Source organism: Stegostoma tigrinum, chromosome 26, assembly GCF_030684315.1.
Source record: "Stegostoma tigrinum isolate sSteTig4 chromosome 26, sSteTig4.hap1, whole genome shotgun sequence".
Taxonomy (NCBI): Eukaryota; Metazoa; Chordata; class Chondrichthyes; order Orectolobiformes; family Stegostomatidae; genus Stegostoma; species Stegostoma tigrinum.
Genome location: NC_081379.1, coordinates 1,711,604 through 1,730,686, shown reverse-complemented (window position 1 = coordinate 1,730,686; position 19,083 = coordinate 1,711,604). Strand labels below are relative to the sequence as shown.

At 46.7% G+C, this 19,083-nt stretch overlaps 1 protein-coding gene across 4 annotated transcripts in view; it reads right to left on the bottom strand.

The window, feature by feature from the left end:
- The window catches only part of adgrd1 (adhesion G protein-coupled receptor D1), a 259,133-nt gene that overhangs the window by 42,201 nt on the left and 197,849 nt on the right, over window positions 1–19,083 (bottom strand). For 3 of the 4 annotated variants that reach the window (XM_059654884.1, XM_059654885.1, XM_059654886.1), the window contains one exon: window positions 7,378–7,469. In XM_059654884.1, coding sequence (XP_059510867.1) covers window positions 7,378–7,469 — 92 coding nt within the window. Of the gene's footprint in view, window positions 1–7,373; window positions 7,470–19,083 lie in introns of those variants that run through there. The other variant, XM_059654887.1, reaches the window with a different exon arrangement.

Below are 19,083 nucleotides of genomic sequence, written 5' to 3'. Positions count from 1 at the left end.
AAACCTTCAAACACTTTCCAAAAAGATGGTGTTTGTCAAATGTAAATCCCCATCACCTTTTCCTGATGAGTTATGCATTAGACATAGAATAGAATCCCTACAGTGTGGAAACAGGCCCTTCGGCCCAACAAGCCCACACTGACCCTTGCGGCATCCCAACCCCACGCATCCCCCATAACCCACACACCCCTGAACACTATGGGCAATTTAGCATGGCCGATCCACCTAGCCTGCATGTCTTTGGACTGTGGGAGGAAACCGGAGCACCCGGAGAAAACCCATGCAGACACGGGGAGAATGTGCAAACTCCGCACAGACAGTTACCCGAGGCTGGAATTGAACCTGGGTCCCTGGCACTGTGAGGCTGCAATGCTAATCACCGAGTCACCGTGCCACCCCAATTACAGGATTCCAGTAAAACCAATTAATTAAACACAAACTGTTTCAATCGCACATTCAAGAGCGACCCTCAGCAAAATGAAGTGTCGGTTTAGATTTAAATTTATATTTTATTGTCACACGTACTCAAGTATAGGAGTGTAATGAAAAGTGGACAAAGTTGCCATTCTCCAGCACAATCTTGCTTACACACTTGATTACAAAACCCGAATAAATAAAACAACAGAAATAAAGGAGACTAAAACTGGAAAATTATTCTATCCCTGCTCCCTTACAATCAGACAAGGCTTTATTAAAATAGTTTTCTAATCAGTATATTGTTCAGGAAAGGTTTTCCCCTGAGCTGTATGCCTGACTTGAAATGAATGTTGTAAATATCCACAATATTACAATTGGTGTAAGGTATCTCAATATAGAACATGCCACAAATTTGAGTTTTGTTGTACCTCTAATGTTTAATTGGAATATTTTGTAACGTTCTTTTACCAATATTATAAATAAAGCATATTTTGGAGAGAAAAAGAGAGATATTTGTACAAAACATTTGGCTGATGTTTGTAAACTGGAGTGTTATCTTTCAAATGTTCCTATTTGCAACTTCTGGCAAGTGCGAGTTTGGAACTGAGCTGCACTCATTCATCAAGCAGCCAAATGAGGTAAAATTAATGAATATTTCCTGTTCTTACAACTCAGTCACACACAATGTCTCCTCACAGATTGGACCAGCTACGTCTACAGGTGGGAATCTCAGAAACCTCTCCAATTCCAGCAGGACTAGACAGAGTCAATGCAACAAGGATGTTCCCAATGACCAGGGAACCACAGTCTAAGGTTACAGGGTGGGCCAGTTTAGACTGAGATGGGGAGAAATGTCTTCACCCCGAGAGTGGGAAGCCTGTGGAATTCACGGCCACAGAAAGTGCTTGAGGCCAAAACATTGAATGCTTTCAAGAAGGAGTTAAATACAGTCCTCAGGCCAAAAGGGATCAAACGGCATGGGGAGGAAGTAGGAAGAGGGGACTGCATTGGATGATCAGCCATGATCTTATTGAAGGGTGGAGTAGGCTTGAAGGGCTGAATGGTCTGCTCTGCTCATACTTTCTCCATCTCTCTCTCTCCTGCCTTGTGATATCACTAAGTGGAAGTGATACTCAAATAACAACCACATTTATTTTTGTAACGCCTTTAATGCAGTGGGAACAATCCAAGGTGCGTCACATGGAGTGTTTCTGAAATAATATTTAAAATTAATGTTCGAGGTGAGTGGGGGAAAGTTTCCAGGAGCTGTGCGAGGGAAGTTTTTCACACAAACGGAGGTAGGGGCCGAGAACACACTGCCTGAGGAGGTGGCGGTAGTGGGCACATTGGTGACATTTCAGAGGCAACTGGACGGTTACATGAATAGGGAGGGATTGGAAGGATATGAATCGAATAAGGGCACACAGTTTTTTTTAGTTTAGTTAGAGCATGATGATTGGCACAGGCTTGGAAGGCCGAAGGGCCTGTTCCTGTGCTGTGCTTCTTGTTTGTTCTTATTATCTAACATAACATGGCAAAATAGTTTGTGAAGGTCTTTTTGTGAAATTAAAGGAGGAGAGCCAGGTGGAGAGGTTAAAGGAGAGAGTTCCAGGATCTGAGGGAATGGGGATCACTGCTGGAGTGCCTGAAGCTGAGGAAGGCCCCAGAAGTTGCATTCAGAGAGATTCAGCTACCTTGAAGGTTCTACAGCTGAGGAGATGGCAGAGATAGTGAGAGAGTGAGACCATGGAGGCATTTTAAACATGAGGATGAGAATATGAAATCAAGCTGTTGGTTAATGGGGAAATGCTGCGGATCAAACAAATCAATGTCTGTTTTGCAGTGAGACTGTTGATGGAGGAACTGATTAAATTAATGGCGGAGTATTTCAGGAAGGTTCTCAGACAGAATCTGGGGCTACACTTCATTATGTGCGGATGACGGAGACTGGTGGGCCCTCACGCTATTGGTATTTCGTTAGAAACGATTCTCTCGGTGATTTTATTTTGCTGTTGAGTGTTTTCCTCCACTGGTTCTTGTGCTGATTGTGCAATTGAGAGTTTAAAATGTCAAGGTGTGAAGGTGAACTTTGAACACAGAAATACTAGCTGCCTCTTATCGATCATGGATACAATTGAAGAGCTCACTTCTGAGAACTACAGCTTGGTCCAGATATTTTCCATAAATTTGATTCAGAAATGTTATGACACACCTCTGGGGCAGGTGGGACTTCAGCCTGGGCCTCCTGGCTCAGAGGGAGAGACATCACCACTGCCCCACGAGGACCTACCAGCTTCTTTGTAACTGGACCTGCAGAACCCCCATTACATCCTGTGAGCCTTGTTCTAACATATTTCGAGCCACCATTGCCACTCGGGGTTTCTAACATTTCAGGGATGGTCTAGAATCTCCACAAACTGAATCCTAATCTCTGCACACTGCCAGGAGGAACATTCCAGGGCCATTGAGAAACATGGATTCCCTTCACGCTCCTTCAACAGTTCCAAAAGTACCAAGGATTGGGAATTTACTTTGTCGTGGCCAAGACCGTCCGATCGGATTTCCATCTAGCCATGAGAGGACTAAGCACTGTGGGAGTCAGACTGGGTTAAGTGATACCACTCCCCAGTCACTCATTGGTTCTGGTGACCCCGAACCCAAGCCAGCAGGACTGGAGTCAATAAATCTGGTAGATCAGTGAATTTAACAAAATGATAGACAATTGGATCTATGCAGCTGAACTAATGGAGACCTCCTTCCGTACCTGAACCTCAGATTTTAAATCAGTAAACTGATGGAAGGTGTCAGTAACAGGGCTGTCAAGCAGCACCTGCTCAGCAATAACCTGCTCAGTGACGCCCAGTTTGGGTTCCACCAGGGCCACTCAGCTCCTGACCTCATTACAGCCTTGGGTCAAACATGGACAAAAGAGCTGAATTCCAGAGGGTGAGGTGGGCATGACAGCCCTTGATATCAAGGCTGCATTCGACCGAGTGTGGCATCCAGGAGCCCTGGCAAAGCTGGAATTAACTGCATATCAGGGAGCAAACTTTCCAATGGTTGGAGTTATACCTGACACATCGGAAGATGGTCATTGGGCAAGTATAGCAGTAAGATGATAATCTGGTAGGGAGAGAGACAGGAAGCATTTCTGCTGGTCAGTGGGGGCAAAGTGCCTGGCAACCTGGTCTGGACTGTTTGGACGTGACAGCCGTCACTCAACTGCCGGTGGGAATCTGGAATGCTGTCTGCACAACCCCCCCTCCAAAAAAAAACCTGGGTGAACAGTGAGAGCTTCAAAGCCTGAGATGAAGAGAGTTTTGTTGGCTTAACATTGCCGAGGGATACACAGCAAAGCAGAGGAATATGACTGACGTGGAGATCAGCTGGGACAGAAACAAATTGTGGAGAAGGGCCCAGAGGCCAAATAGCCTCTTCCTGTTCCTACTATTCCTAAACTTCATATGTAATGATGAAGATTACAGGGAAGAACGTGTCAGAAAATTTATTTCTGTTTACTTCCTTTAATTTGGAAAATTAAAAGTTTTGCCAGCATCTTTTGTGTAATTCACCCGATCTGTGAGGGATAATTACCAAGGCTGCAACAAATTTGTGATAATTATCAGTCAAAACATTAACAATTTTGTTCCTCTACAAACACAGCTGCTGTAATAACGTCTTTTCAATTGCACAATCAATTTATTTCCATCAAACATTCCTTATCATTGTTTTGTCATTTATGATTGATTTCATAGAATTAATTTTTGAATCACAATCAAATAAATATAGTTCCAAATATAGATTGTGAGAAGGGCAGAGACCACTAACTGCATCTTGGTTTGACCTTCACAGTGCCTCTATAATAGCCCAATCATCTTGTCCAATTTTTTTTCAAGATTACTCTGAAATGTACTGAACCAGTGAACATTCACCATCAGACGGTCACTGGCGGCAACTTCCCACATGCACAAAGATTTAAAAAGAGGCATTCAACAAAACAAGGGGGAATGGGTCTGACAGAGGTTCCAGAGAAACTGTTCCCTCTCTGACAGAGCTCGGTAAGCAGTGGAGGCACTTGGGGAAAGAACCACCAGCTGAGGAAAGGAAAGTATCTTTCTCTGCAGTGAGTTGCTGCGATCTGAACTTGCGGCCTGACAGGACAGTGGGGATACATTCAATATTGTTCCACAGGGATTGGGTCTTAAGTGGGAAAACTGGAAGACTAATGGGGAAAAAGTGCGGGAGGGAGGAGGATAGATTGGTTAGCCCTTTCAGACAGGAGGGGCTGGATGAACGCCCATCCTGGATGAACGCCCATCCTGGATGATCCTTTTATGTGAACCATCATCTGTCTCTCCAGCGCGGTGTCTGGGACCCTAAGGGGGACATTCTGAACGTGTCAACTCAACATCCTGGGTATCGAATCCCAGAGTAGGCCTGGATTTTTCCAGCTTCCTGAATCAGGAACTGAGAGCCAAGCTGACAACCTGTTCCCAGATGTCCTGGAAAAAGAGCTACGCCCACTGTTAAACAACAATCACCATTCTGCTGGGATGCCTGGTGCTGCCTGAGATTGGCTTGTGCTGGTGACCCCATGCTATGACACAGAAACATGTTAAAGGTGGTGTAAATGGAAACAGGAAACTGGTCCACACCCTTAAACTCTTACTCCACTACAAAAATAACACAGGATAGTCAGCTCAACACCGAATAGCCGTCTGAAATTAACTCATCAAATCATTGTTACAGAGAAGAGTAGAATTCTAACCTCAGTAGCACTATTGACTTCGTGACAGAGTCTGGCGAGGTCAGTCCTGGGATCTCTCAATGTTTCTGGCTCCCAATATTGATGACAATTCTCTAATAGTAGTTGCTCCTTCGGGATCGAGTAATCCAGTGGGCTCATCGCTTTTATTCATTGTCAGATTATGGGCATCGCAGCTAGGCCAGCATTTATTGCCTGTCCCTAATTGCCCAGAGGGCAGTTAAGACTCAACCACATTGCTGTGGGTCTGGAGTCACATGTAGATCACACCAGATAAGGGTGGAAGATTCCTCCCCCCAGCGAACTTGTTGGGTTTTTCTGATGATCAACAACAGGTTCATGATCATCATTGGACTCCTAAGTACAGGTAGTTAGTGAGTTGAAATTTCACCCTCTGCCATGGCAGGATTCGAACCTGGGTGCCTGGAACATTAGCTTGGAGTTCTAAACATGTGAGCAAGGAACAAGAGTAGGCTATTCAGCCCTTTGAGCGTGCTCTGTCATTCAATAAGATCATGGCTGATCTAATTTTAGCATCAACTTTACATTTCTGTGCATCCCTGATAATCTTTCTTAGGAATCTAGGAACAGAAGTGGGCCATTCAGCGTCTTGAGCCTGTTTGTGGGAAAGAATTCCAAACCTCTCCCACCCTTTGTGTGTCGAAGTGCTTCATGACACCTCTCCTGGCCCTGATTCTCAGACAATGCCCTGGTTCTAGAACCCTCAGCCAGTGGAAATAGTTTATCTTATTCTACCCTGTCTTTTCCTGTTAACATCTTGAAGACTTTGGTCAGATCACCCCTTAAACTTCTAAATTCTAGAGAAAACAGGCATAGTTTATACAATGTCTCCTCATAACTTAACCCCTGAAATCTAGACGATTTCCTGTAAACCCAAACTACACTCCATCCTCGGCCAATCTCCCCTCCCTAAGGTGTGGTGCCCTGATCTGCTCACAGTGCTCCAAATAGGGTCTAACCAGGGGCTTGTGTAACCACAGCATAACTGCTTATCCCTTTGGTCATCGGGAATCTATTGCCCTCTGTCTTTAAAATGTCTACAGATTCTGCATCCACTCTCTGGTTCTGGATGACTCTTCCAGTGACATTACCATGTCACCATCCCACTGTCTCAAACAGGAAAACCATGATACATTAGGTTTGGTGTATGTAACCCTACAGCAGGCTAAATAAATCAGGCAGAGTCACAGCGTTAGAAAATAGGAGCAGGAGATGGCCATTCAGCCCATTGAATAAGGGTCTGGTCATCACAGTTGACCATCCAACTCTGTACCCTGTTCCTTTTTTTTTGCCCATGTCCTTTGATCCCCTGAAACCACTGAACTATATTGAAAGTTATTCTTGGGGAGCAGTCAATATCATATATAAAGCACATGGAATCTTTAAAGATGAACTCTTGTGAAGGTAAAGCACACATACAGCAGTAACCCTGCCCTCCAGCCCCAGGGTTAACTGATTACCCCCTCGTCAGCGACACCAGTTGCTAGACTCCTCGTTCCTCATTATTAAACTCTTCTTAACTTCACAAATTTCTGTCAGCCTCTTCCTTCATTGTTATTCCCGAGCGAGATCCCTCAACAGCCTCCATCGCATCCAGCCTGCCCTTCCCCGAACCCACGCAGGGAGGGAACATTCCGGGCAATCATTCAGCAGCTCAGGGTTAAAAACCCGGGATTAACTCAATTGCTCGTCAACAGGACTGCACCAGTTGCACAGGGCATTGGGTTCCAACCTGACGGGGTCAGTGCGTTCAAAACTACAGGCAGCACTCATCCCATTTGCAGTAGCATTGCCTTCCCCTGCCGGATCACAGCCAGCGCATTTGAATTTTGACACTTCATGTTAATCTGCAGCATCTACTCCATCCTTGCTGATGAGGTTCGAGTTTGTTGTGAATTAAGTTGATTCGTGGCCTTCTCCTGACAAGAGAATATTTCGTGGCTGAGACAGTCCTGGGTCTCTTGTGAATTACAATTACCTTTACTTCTTGACTGCTAGTTTTTCCCAATTTCTCACAGCTCATTGGTTTTAAATGCGCACATGCATTTATCATTAGGCAGGTAATAGGTGATTTTCCACCTCAATGATAAGAATGTAACCACTAGACCACTTTGAACATTCTGTTTCCCATCGTGTGGAATCTAATAGCCGGGAGCAACAAAGCAGTGACTTACCTGAATGCATTCGCATCTCTGTGTATCTTGTAATTGTCTGCACTGATTCTTGAAATGATCCTGGTCACTGCGATGAGAATGCCAACGTTTACCTAAAACCAACAGGACCAACATGTTAATAGAGTTTGCCCTATGCCATTCAAATACCAATGTGATCCAGTGTGAAGCTGTTAAGTACAAGGTAGGTTCAGTCAAAGGACTGCAGCACAGACTGGCACCCCCAATGGCAGCACTGGGGAGGCACAGCATTGTCACGGGCCCCTTCCTTCTGACCAGCTTTTTAAACCAAGATCCCGTCTCATGGTCTGCAGGAGCAGGAAGGTGTCCTGGCCAATAGTTACCGCTCAAACAACATCATTAAATCCCACGATCTCGTCACCATCACAAAGCAGGAACATGCTGTGTGGAAATTGGCTGCAGCGTTTTCAACAGCGTAGCACTGACTGCTGAAGTGTACAATCAGCCCGGGAAACTCTTTGGGATGTCCAGAGGTCATGTAGGCGCTATGTAAATGTAAATACTTTCCTTATTTATTACTCAGGTGTTTAGAAAAGTCCTTTGCTTTGTAATTCACCATGAATATGGATGTAATAAGATCAAATGACTATTAAAATGTTGTCATCGTCACTTTGGCAGATCAGGCCGATTGGGAATTTAGGTTTGGAGTGTTGATGTTTGCAAATCATTCATACATAAAAGAACTCACATTTATATAGTGTCTGTCAACTCCTCAAAAACTGTTTTGATTAAAGTATGTTACTTTTGTGGTGTCTTCACTGGGGTTTTCTGAGACTGCCCACTTGATTGGCACCACATCCACAAACATCCCATTCCCCCCACCACCAATGCTCAGTCGCAGCAGTGTGTACCATCTACAGGATGCACTGCAGAAATTCACCAAAGATCCTCAGGCAGGACCTTCCAAACCCATGACCACTTCCATCCAGAAGGACAAGGGCAGCAGATACATGGGAACACCACCCCCTGCAAGTTCCCCTCCGAGTCACTCACCATCCTGACTTGGAAATATATCGCCGTTCCCTCACTGTCGCTGGGTCAAAATCCTGGAATTCCCTCCCTAAGGGCATTGTGGGTCAACCCGCAGCACAGAGACTGCAGCCGTTCAAGGAGGCAGCTCACCCCCACCTTCTCAAGGGGCAACTAGGGACAGGCAGTAAATGCTGGGGCAGTCGGTGATGCCCACATCCCAGCAGTGAAGGTGAGAAAAGCATCAATCAAAGCACAGACAGCAAGCTCCCAGGAACCTCCGTTAGGTTGTTAACTAGTTACACAGTCTGGATGTTGTTTGGGGACCAGTGTTGGCCAGGGCAATGCTCCTCTGCCATTGAGAAAGTTGACAATTACCTGAATAGCCAAAGCCCAGTTTAATATCTCATCCAGAATGTGGCCTGTCCCTCAGCTTTGGGGAGGGGGCCAAACAAGATGGTGAGCTACAATGTCAGCTCAGTTACTTTAAAATCTAAATGACACGGCAGCACTTTGAAAAAGAAACACAGTAAAATGGACGTCCAACCTCAGAGAGGAGGCTTTGGTCATCTCCACACTACATTTCAAATGTGGCAGAATCACACAATCTTTATACAGCCAGGGTTAATCATTGTCCGAGACTACATCACACATTAACGTGGTTTGACAGAGGATCAGGGAGACCAGTACAATTCACACTCATGACAATTCTAATGACTGGATCAGCTGACTGGGTCTCACCTTCCCACAGACCAGGCAAGTCATTAAAAAAGTGCAGCCCATGAACCATATGTGAGGATCCCACAATTGGATAACACCCTGGTCAAGCATTCAAGCAAAGTGGCCAGAACCCTCGGAGGGGAACTTGCAGGGGGTATCCTTGCTATTTCACATTGTCATTCAACTAGACCAGTTAGAGTTATAGAGTCATAGAGACATATAGCACAGAAACAGGCCTCTGGGCGTGATGTTTTATTATTCTTTTATGACGTGTGGTTGTTGCTAGAACAATTCAGATGGTTGTTGAGAATCAACATCGTTGCTCTGGGTCTGGAGTCACGTGTAGGTCAGAGCAGGTAACAACAGTAGATTTTCTTCCTTTATGAACAAGTGGTGAGAGCCTCATGGTGACTATCATTGTGACTCACTGGGATAACGCGCTGGAAATAAAACCCCACTGTTTCTGCAGTCTTTCCAAAACTTAAAAGGCTTTTAAAGGTACATAAATATCGGCATTTTACCCATCTTTTAGAATGAGGCTAAAAGAAGCAGGGAATGGTTTGTGTACTTAACAAAAATCATCACTTTGTACGATTAAACAGACTCTCCACTCATGTCAGTTACATGCCATCAGCATGTAACTCTACCAGTTAAAACTGTCACACCACATACACATACAGATAGACACAGACAGGAATAAAAACATGGGTGTTATGGGTGGAGGAAAAGACTGAGAAGGCAGTTCAGTGGCCCCTGTCCACAAGGCTTGCTGAGATAATCCTTCTGCTGATGAGAACCTATTTCTCCATCTTTGTTTTCCAGCTAATTTCATTTGTATATAGGAAGCACAGGATGGCTGTTTCACAAATAAAAAGATTTCTGACTTATCAATTAAAAGTCACAGCTTACAACAACTGATGAGGGAAAAATAATTGGTTTTCTTCAGGCATAAAGTGGGTTTTACTGCAGAGAACAGGGAGAGCTCCTACCTGATGGAAATCTGATAGCTTCTCTCTGTTTTGTTCACAGCCCCAGCTGTTTAGCTACTTGAGAGCCAATCACTGTTGGTAAGTAGAAAGCCTTTTTCATCAATAACTGGTTACTGGTCCATAGACCAACTGCTGCTGGCTAAATCTCCATTCAGCATCAGCTCGTCTGCAAATGACATTTCAACTATCATCGGGACCACTGCCGCATAAACAGTGCTTTTAATGAGGGTCAAGTTACTGGCTTTGAAATGTGCAGCAATCCTTGGCTTTATAACCCTGCTTTGCCCATTTTAGTCCACAAATGAAAATGCAGAAGAATGAAACATTACTGTCTTTACACCATCTCTGAGACCAGCTTTTCAATTCTACACCTCTTTTGTTCAATTTGAACGCTGTGTTGGGATTGAACCCAGACCTCTCGAGCATTCGGTCCTCCCTTCGGACTGCACTTCCACTGACACTACTACAACACGGTCGTCTCCAATTGTTATAAGACCAGGCAGCCACAAGGCTACCTACTAAATAAGGTTTATGTTACCGCTGGCCTGATTCGATTTGTGTACAAATGTTCATTTCTCAGAAAATTATTACATTTTTATAAAATATATTAGAGTGTTTCAAGTAAACCTGTCATGTTTCTAACATGAATTGATAAGTTACTTCTGATGTTTGATTAAAAACTAATAAATTAATTGCAAGAAGCAGCAAAATATAAGTTGGGATAGCAGGAATCGCTGATGCTGGAGAATCTGAGATAACAAGGTGTAGAGCTGAGATAATGGGAACTGCAGATGCTGGAGAATCCAAGACAACAAAATGTGAGGCTGGATGAACACAGCAGGCCCAGCAGCATCTCAGGAGCACAAAAGCTGACGTTTCGGGCCTAGACCCTTCATCAGAGAGGGGGATGGGGTGAGGGTTCTGGAATAAATAGGGAGAGAGGGGGAGGCGGACCGAAGATGGAGAAAAAAGAAGATAGGTGGAGAGAGTATAGGTGGGGAGGTAGGGAGGGGATAGGTCAGTCCAGGGAAGACGGACAGGTCAAGGAGGTGGGATGAGGTTAGTAGGTAGATGGGGGTGCGGCTTGGGGTGGGAGGAAGGGATGGGTGAGTGGAAGAACAGGTTAGGGAGGCGGAGACAGGTTGGACTGGTTTTGGGATGCAGTGGGTGGGGGGGAAGAGCTGGGCTGGTTGTGTGGTGCAGTGGGGGGAGGGGACGAATTGGGCTGGTTTTGGGATGTGGTGGGGGAAGGGGAGATTTTGAAGCTTGTGAAGTCCACATTGATACCATTGGGCTGCAGGGTTCCCAAGCGGAATATGAGTTGCTGTTCCTGCAACCTTCGGGTGGCATCATTGTGGCACTGCAGGAGGCCCATGATGGACATGTCATCTAAAGAATGGGAGGGGGAGTGGAAATGGTTTGCGACTGGGAGGTGCAGTAGTTGGTTGCGAACTGAGCGGAGGTGTTCTGCAAAGCGGTCTCCAAGCCTCTGCTTGGTTTCCCCAATGTAGAGGAAGCCACACCGGGTACAGTGGATGCAGTATACCACATTGGCAGATGTGCAGGGGAACCACTGCTTAATGTGGAATGTCATCTTGGGGCCTGGGATAGGGGTGAGGGAGGAGGTGTGGGGGCAAGTGTAGCATTTCCTGCAGTTGCAGGAGAAGGTGCCGGGTGTGGTGGGGTTGGAGGGCAGTGTGGAGCGAACAAGGGAGTCACGGAGAGAGTGGTCTCTCCGGAAAGCAGACAGGGGTGGGGATGGAAAAATGTCTTGGGTGGTGGGGTCAGATTGTAGATGGCGGAAGTGTCGGAGGATGATACGGTGTATACGGAGGTTGGTGGGGTGGTGTGTGAGAACGAGGGGGATCCTCTTTGGGCGGTTGTGGCGGGGGCGGGGTGTGAGGGAAGTGTTGCGGGAAATACAGGAGACGCGGTCGAGGGCGTTTTCGATCAATGTGGGGGGAAATTTGCGGTCCTTAAAGTCCATCCCCTATTCCCAATTCCTCCGCCTCCGCCGCATCTGCTCCCACGACAAGACATTCCACTCCCGCACATCCCAGATGTCCAAGTTCTTCAAGGACCGCAACTTCGGTCAACGTATCATCCTCCGACACTTCCGCCATCTACAATCCGACCCCACCACCCAAGACATTTTTCCATCCCCACCCCTGTCGGCTTTCCGGAGAGACCACTCTCTCCGTGACTCCCTTGTTCGCTCCACACAGCCCTCCAACCCCACCACACCCGGCACCTTACCCTGCAACCGCAGGAAATGCTACACTTGCCCCCACACCTCCCCCCTCACCCCTATCCCAGGCCCCAAGATGACTTTCCATATTAAGCAGAGGTTCACCTGCACATCTGCCAATGTGGTATACTGCATCCACTGTACCCGGTGTGGCTTCCTCTACATTGGGGAAACCAAGCGGAGGCTTGGAGACCGCTTTGCAGAACACCTCCGCTCAGTTCGCAACCAACTACTGCAACTCCCAGTCGCAAACCATTTCCACTCCCCCTCCCATTCTTTAGATGACATGTCCATCATGGGCCTCCTGCAGTGCCACAATGATGCCACCCGAAGGTTGCAGGAACAGCAACTCATATTCCGCCTGGGAACCCTGCAGCCCAATGGTATCAATGTGGACTTCACCAGCTTCAAAATCTCCCCTTCCCCCACCGCATCCCAAAACCAGCCCAGTTCGTCCCCTCCCCCCACTGCACCACACAACCAGCCCAGCTCTTCCCCTCCACCCACTGCATCCCAAAACCAGTCCAACCTGTCTCCGCCTCCCTAACCTGTTCTTCCTCTCACCCATCCCTTCCTCCCACCCCAAGCTGCACCCCCATCTACCTACTAACCTCATCCCACCTCCTTGACCTGTCCGTCTTCCCTGGACTGACCTATCCCCTCCCTACCTCCCCACCTGTACTCTCTCCACCTATCTTCTTTTCTCTCCATCTTCGGTCCGCCTCCCCCTCTCTCCCTATTTATTCCAGAACCCTCACCCCATCCCCCTCTCTGATGAAGGGTCTAGGCCCGAAACGTCAGCTTTTGTGCTCCTGAGATGCTGCTTGGCCTGCTGTGTTCATCCAGCCTCACATTTTGTTGTCAAGGTGTAGAGCTGAATGTTTATTAATCCATTGTCAATTGTCGGAAAAACCCATCTGGTTCACTAATGTCCTTGAGGGAAGGAAACTGCCATCCTTACCTGGTCTGGCCTACATGTGACTCCAGACCCACAGCCAATGTGGTCGACTCTGAAATGCCCCCTGGGTAATTGAGGAAGGGCAATAAATGCTGACAAGCCAGCGATGCCCTCATCCCGTGAATGAATAAAGCAAGAGGGAGTGTTGACATGTGGTGCCTCCCAGTACATTATCAGGGTAGTGTTGGCTCACTGGTGACCCAATGGAGAGAAATTCCCAATACTGTACACTTCCCAAGTTTTGGCTGATCCCAACTGTAAATACGCCCAGATAGAGAGGGAAGGTTTGGAGGTCATCTTCAGTGTGAGGAAGTTCTAGCAACACCTTCACAGATGGGTTTTTGTCTTGGTAACAGATCATAAACCCCTGCTCGGGCTACTGAAGGAAGTCAAGGTGGTACAACTCATTGTTTTCTTTAGAATTCAGCGCCGGGCCCTTATTCTCAGAGCATAGAAGTTAGAACAGCGTCCAGGAAGCCAAGTGGCTAATGAGGATGCCTTGAGCTGCCTTTCACTGGTGCTGCCTCTGTGGACAATATCTGACTGTGGACATGTATATCCTGTCCTAGCGGAACTGAAATGGCTGGTGGTAATGGGGGGAAATGGAAGGGCCATCTCAGCCCAGACTGCAACCTTTCTGGACCTGGCCAGACCTGATCGTGGTAGAGGGCAGCATGTTGCTACAGGGAGTCCTCAGTAAGGTACTGACCTTACAGGGTCATCCAGGGGTTTCCAAGATGAAGATGTGAGCAAGAAGCTATGCCTGATGGCCAGGGTGGGATGCCAACATAGCTGTGTTGGTGGAGCAGTGCCTAGAGCGCCAACAAGGCCAGCGGCAGCTCCACATTGAAGAGAAGGGCGGGTAAGACCTGGACTCAGTTACAAGGGCTCAATATTCCTGGTCATTGTGGACACTATTTTCAAACTGGTTAGATGTGCATAAAGTTTGTTCAGCAAACTCAGGGATAATGATTAAGAAGCTGCGAGCATTGTTTGTGATACACAGGCTCCCAAAGTATTGATCACATAAAATGGGACGTCATTTACCAGCAGGGAATTCAAATATTTCCTAAAGTCAAACAGCACTCAACACATAAGGACAGTTCTATAACATCCATCATCCAATGGCCTAGCAGAAGGAGTGGTCCAAATGTTGAAGGCAGGCTTAAAGAAACTTCACTCGATACCAAACCGTCCCGGTAACCATTCCATTATAGGACCACCCTTCACCCAACAGCTGGGCTGGCTCCAGCAGAGTTGCTGACGGGGAGAACACCAGTTTAAACCTGATATCTCCACACCTGGAGGTGAGGCCGAAATGACAGCAGAAAATGCTGGCCACACATCACCTCTAAGCGAGGGAGACCATTTAATTTAGGGATGAAGTTTGGCACTGGAGCCATGGGACTGGCCCTGTATGGGTACAAGGTAAGGTTAATGCAAGGTCAGGTCCCATCACTTAGAAACTTCAGGGTGGTGATAGGGTCCTGAACAAACACGCGGGTTGCCTGAAAGCTGTTATTTCACAAACGAGGCAGGAGCAAAGCATAGCCAGCCCCTCAGAACAGCCAGAAGGCCTGGTAGAAACGGTGAGCTCTCCCCCTCTGTCCAGTGTCAAGGAAATCTCAGAGTCTGAGATGGATGCAGCCTCAATACCATTCCTGCCGGAGGAGGTGGAGGAAGCTCTCCCAAGATTCTCCAGGCGCAAGAGATGGGCTCCGGTCCGGTACACCCTGCCCGAGTCAGAGGAACCAGATGTGGGAGGGGGGAAGACATTGCAGAGAAAGCTACAAGCCAAAGGACAGGCCTAAAGGGGAGGGACGTGGTCATTGGAATCAGGTTGACCTCATTGACTATGAGACCAGTGATCTGGGGTTGTGTGCCTGGCCGGGAAGCCCTGGCTGACTAACATAACCACGTGATTACAGAGGAAGTAAAGAAAGGAAAAAATGAAAAGAATAAAAAAAACCAGGAGATTAGAATCTCCACACTCAAGGGGACTGACTCTGAGCTGGCTCACCACAGTTAGTGTGCTGCATAAGTAAATAGAAGACCATTTGGTGACAGGATACCAGCCTCTGTGCAGTTATTTCATGTTACAGTGCAGAATAGGCCATTCAGGCCATTATATCTGCATGATTCTATCCCCTAGTGCCAAAGCCCTGCATTTTCCCCCCTATCCCTGGCACATTATTTCCATCCCAATAACCATCCAACACCCTCTTGAAAGTCTCAAACTGAATCTTCCTCCACCACATTTCCAGACAGGGCATTCCAAACCCTCACTAATCGTTGTGTGGAAAAGTTTTTTTTCCCATCTCACCACCCTTGTTTCTTCAACATCACTTTAAAACTACACCCTTTCATTTTTCACCCTTTTAAGAGAGGGAACAGCTTATCCCTCGCCACGGTGTCCAGCGCATTTGTGGATTCGGAAACCTCAACCAAATCCACAAGGAGAAAAGTCCCAACTTTTTCCATCTATCCTCATCATGTTTCTCATTCCTGGAAACATTTTTGAATATCACTTTGCACTGGCTCCAAAGCATTCAGATCCTTCTTAAGATGTGGGGCCCTCTGATGTGTGCAACCCTCCAGCTGGGGCCTATCCAGTGCCTCGTACAAGGTCAACATCAGGCCTGTGCCCTAGCTGTGGTACAGACCTGTACACAAGTCCTGGGGAAAGGGGTCAAGGCTAGGTAGGAACAAATGATTGCAGATGCTGGAATCTGTACTGAAAACAACAAATTCTGGAGATCACAGAGGGTCAGACAGCATCCATGGAGAGAGAGAGACAGAAGGAGAGAGATAAAGCCAACATGCTCTGATGAAGAGTTATCGAGACTCAATGTTAGCTTGTTTTTTCTCCATGAATGCTGCTTGGCCCGCTGCGGTCTCCAGCGTTTGTTATTTTCAGTTCTGTTTGTGGGATCCTACTATATACAAATCAGCAACCATGTCCCACATTAACATGGTGACCTCTGTGCCATACACACCCCGCTGGCTGTAGGGTACGCAGTTTCACCCATTGGTAGGTGATAGGTGAAAGTTGTAACCCCGCGATCCCTCACCGATAGTCACACCCGGAGGGTGGCACAGGGTTCAGTAGGCTGCAGGCAGACACCTGCTTAATAGGGAGGATTCTGGAGACTGTTGGAAGTTATAGACACAATGAGCAAAACTAAAATTGTTCACACACAAACATGCACAGCATGTGAGAGTTGATGAACGGCCTGTTTGGCATTACTCTGCCGTGTACTACTATGCTGTGTTCTTGTATGATGTGTTACTGTACAGTGTGTTACCGCTCAGTGCATTACTGTACCATGTGAATTTCTACTCTGCCACCTTCAAGCTCCCAAAGCATGTGATGTAAATATTCACAGCTTCCTTTCTGTGTTCAATGGCTTATGTTAAAATTATTGCCTTATTGCCCCTTGAGAAGGTGGTGGTGAGTTGCCTCGTTGAACCATGGCAGTCCATGTGTGTAGATAGCTCAACAGGCTTTGAGTCTGTTAAAGGTAGAGGTTGAAGGATTTTTCTGATTCTCAGTGGGGTACAGGGTTTTGGGGATGGGGTAGTGAAATGGCTGTGAGTGCTTGTTTGTAATGTCCTTAGGGAGGGAATTCCAGGATTTTGATCCAGTGACAGTGAAGGAACGGGGATACATTTCCAAGTCAAGATGGTGAGTGGCTTGGAGGGGAACTTGCAGGGGGTGGTGTTCCCATGTATCTGCTGCCCTTGTCTTTCCAGATAGAAGTGGGTTGTGGGTTTGGAAGGTGCTGTCTGAGGATCTTTGGTGAATTTCTGCAGAGCATCTTGTAGATGGTACACACTGCTGCGACTGAGCGTCGGTGATGGAAGGGGTGCCAATTAAGTAATAATTTTATCATAAGGACACACTAATCCCCATATATCTGTAAAGCTTGCATTACTGTAACTGCTGAGACTTTGGAAAGAGTTTCACAGTAAATGAAGAATTCTTTGAGGTTAGCTAGCTTTGCAATTTGAACATTACGGCAGCCAAACCATACATAGCAAACTCCACAGATACAAAGTGGTAATGAGCAGGTAATCTGCTTCAGCGATCCTTGCTGGGATCTTGGCATTGTCCCAGGGCGTGGGGAATGACCCCCTGCCCACCTGACCTCACCGCATCCCACAACTCTGTGATACTCCCAGTGCAGTATTAGTGGAGAGCTTCTCTCCACCCACAGTGTACAAGATGTTCAGCCAAGTCTGCAATTTCAGGTGGATGTAACAGATCTCACAGTCATTGGGTCAAGTGCCCTGGGACCAATATTTACCCTTCTATCAACATCAGCAAAACAGCTCTAAATAAAATGGATGCTGGAAATCTGAAACAAAAAACAGAAGTTGCTGATAAAATTCAGCAGGTCTGGCAGCAGCTGTGGAAAGAAAGCAGAGCTAATGTTTCAGGTCCAGTGACCCTTCTTCAGAACTGATAGCAGCTGGGAAAAGGTGGTACTTCTGCTGATGACAGGCAGTGGAGGATGTGATGGGGGAGGGAGTGAGAGGACAGGCAGAGACAGAAAGACAGGCAGACAATGGGATGGCTTGATAGTGAACCAGGGAGAAAGAGAAGCTGATGATGAGGAGGTGAGAATGAGTTGGCTGTGCTGAAAGCAGCCGATGTGATGACAGGACCTGAGATGTGGAGGTGGGTAAAGGATATGAAAGGCTGTGCTCAGGCTGCGACATTGTGGAACTCGATATCAAGTTCTGAAGGCTACAGGGTTGCCAAGCAGAAAATGAGATGCTGTTCTTCCAGCTTGTGCTGAGCTTCACTGGAACACTGCAGCGAGCCTGAGACAGAGATGTTGGCCAGGGATTAGGTGTGTTACAGTGACAGGCGTAAATATCTCCTTTTTCTAGCTACTTTCGGTTCTGAAGAAGGGTGACAGGGTCTGAAACATTAGCTCTGCTTTCTTGCCACAGATTATGCCAGACCTATTGAGTTTCTCTAGTAATTTCTGTTTTTATTTTCGAAAAACAGCTTGCCTGGCCATTCATTCTTCTCTTGGTTGTGGGATCTTGCTGTGTGTACACTAACTACTGATAGCTCCACATCAATGAAAACCACCATTCAAAATTAATGGGTGGGCCATGACATAGCCAGGGACACCCTGAGGAAGTGTTACCGAAGCTCAAATTCTACCTTTTCCGAACATCTGAGTACATAGTCACACCTCATCCGCCAACATGAACAATACATTCAAATGGATATTTAAACTCCTGAAAATAACCCGACAGCATTTTCCTGCTTCTGTGACACAAATCAAACAGACAGAGTCTGGTGGATCAATATAACTGAGCCACAGTCTGGTTTATTCTGAATCTCATCACTGATTCTGTTGATGAGAAGGTGTCTAAAAATGCACCAGGCACTTCAAAATCAATATGTCTGAGCACCACAGCTAATCTTTACTCCCTTTATTTCGCTTTGCATCAGTTGCAGAAGTTAATGTCCACCTAACCAGTTCTTAAAACCTGTTTACTCAATATCCTTTGACTGCCTACATTGGTCCACAAAGATTGGAAAAGAAATTAACTTGAGTTGGAGAGTACACAAATAAAAACCAAGTACTACCTGCTGAATTTGTTACAGACTATGCTTCGTTTTCCTCAACAGTGAAGAGGTTAGATTAGATTCCCTACAGTGTGGGAACAGGCCCTTCAGCCCAACAAGTCCACACCGCCTCTTGGAGCATCCCACCCAGACCCATCCCCCTATAACCTACACATCCCTGAACACTATGGGCAATTTAGCATGGCCAATCCAC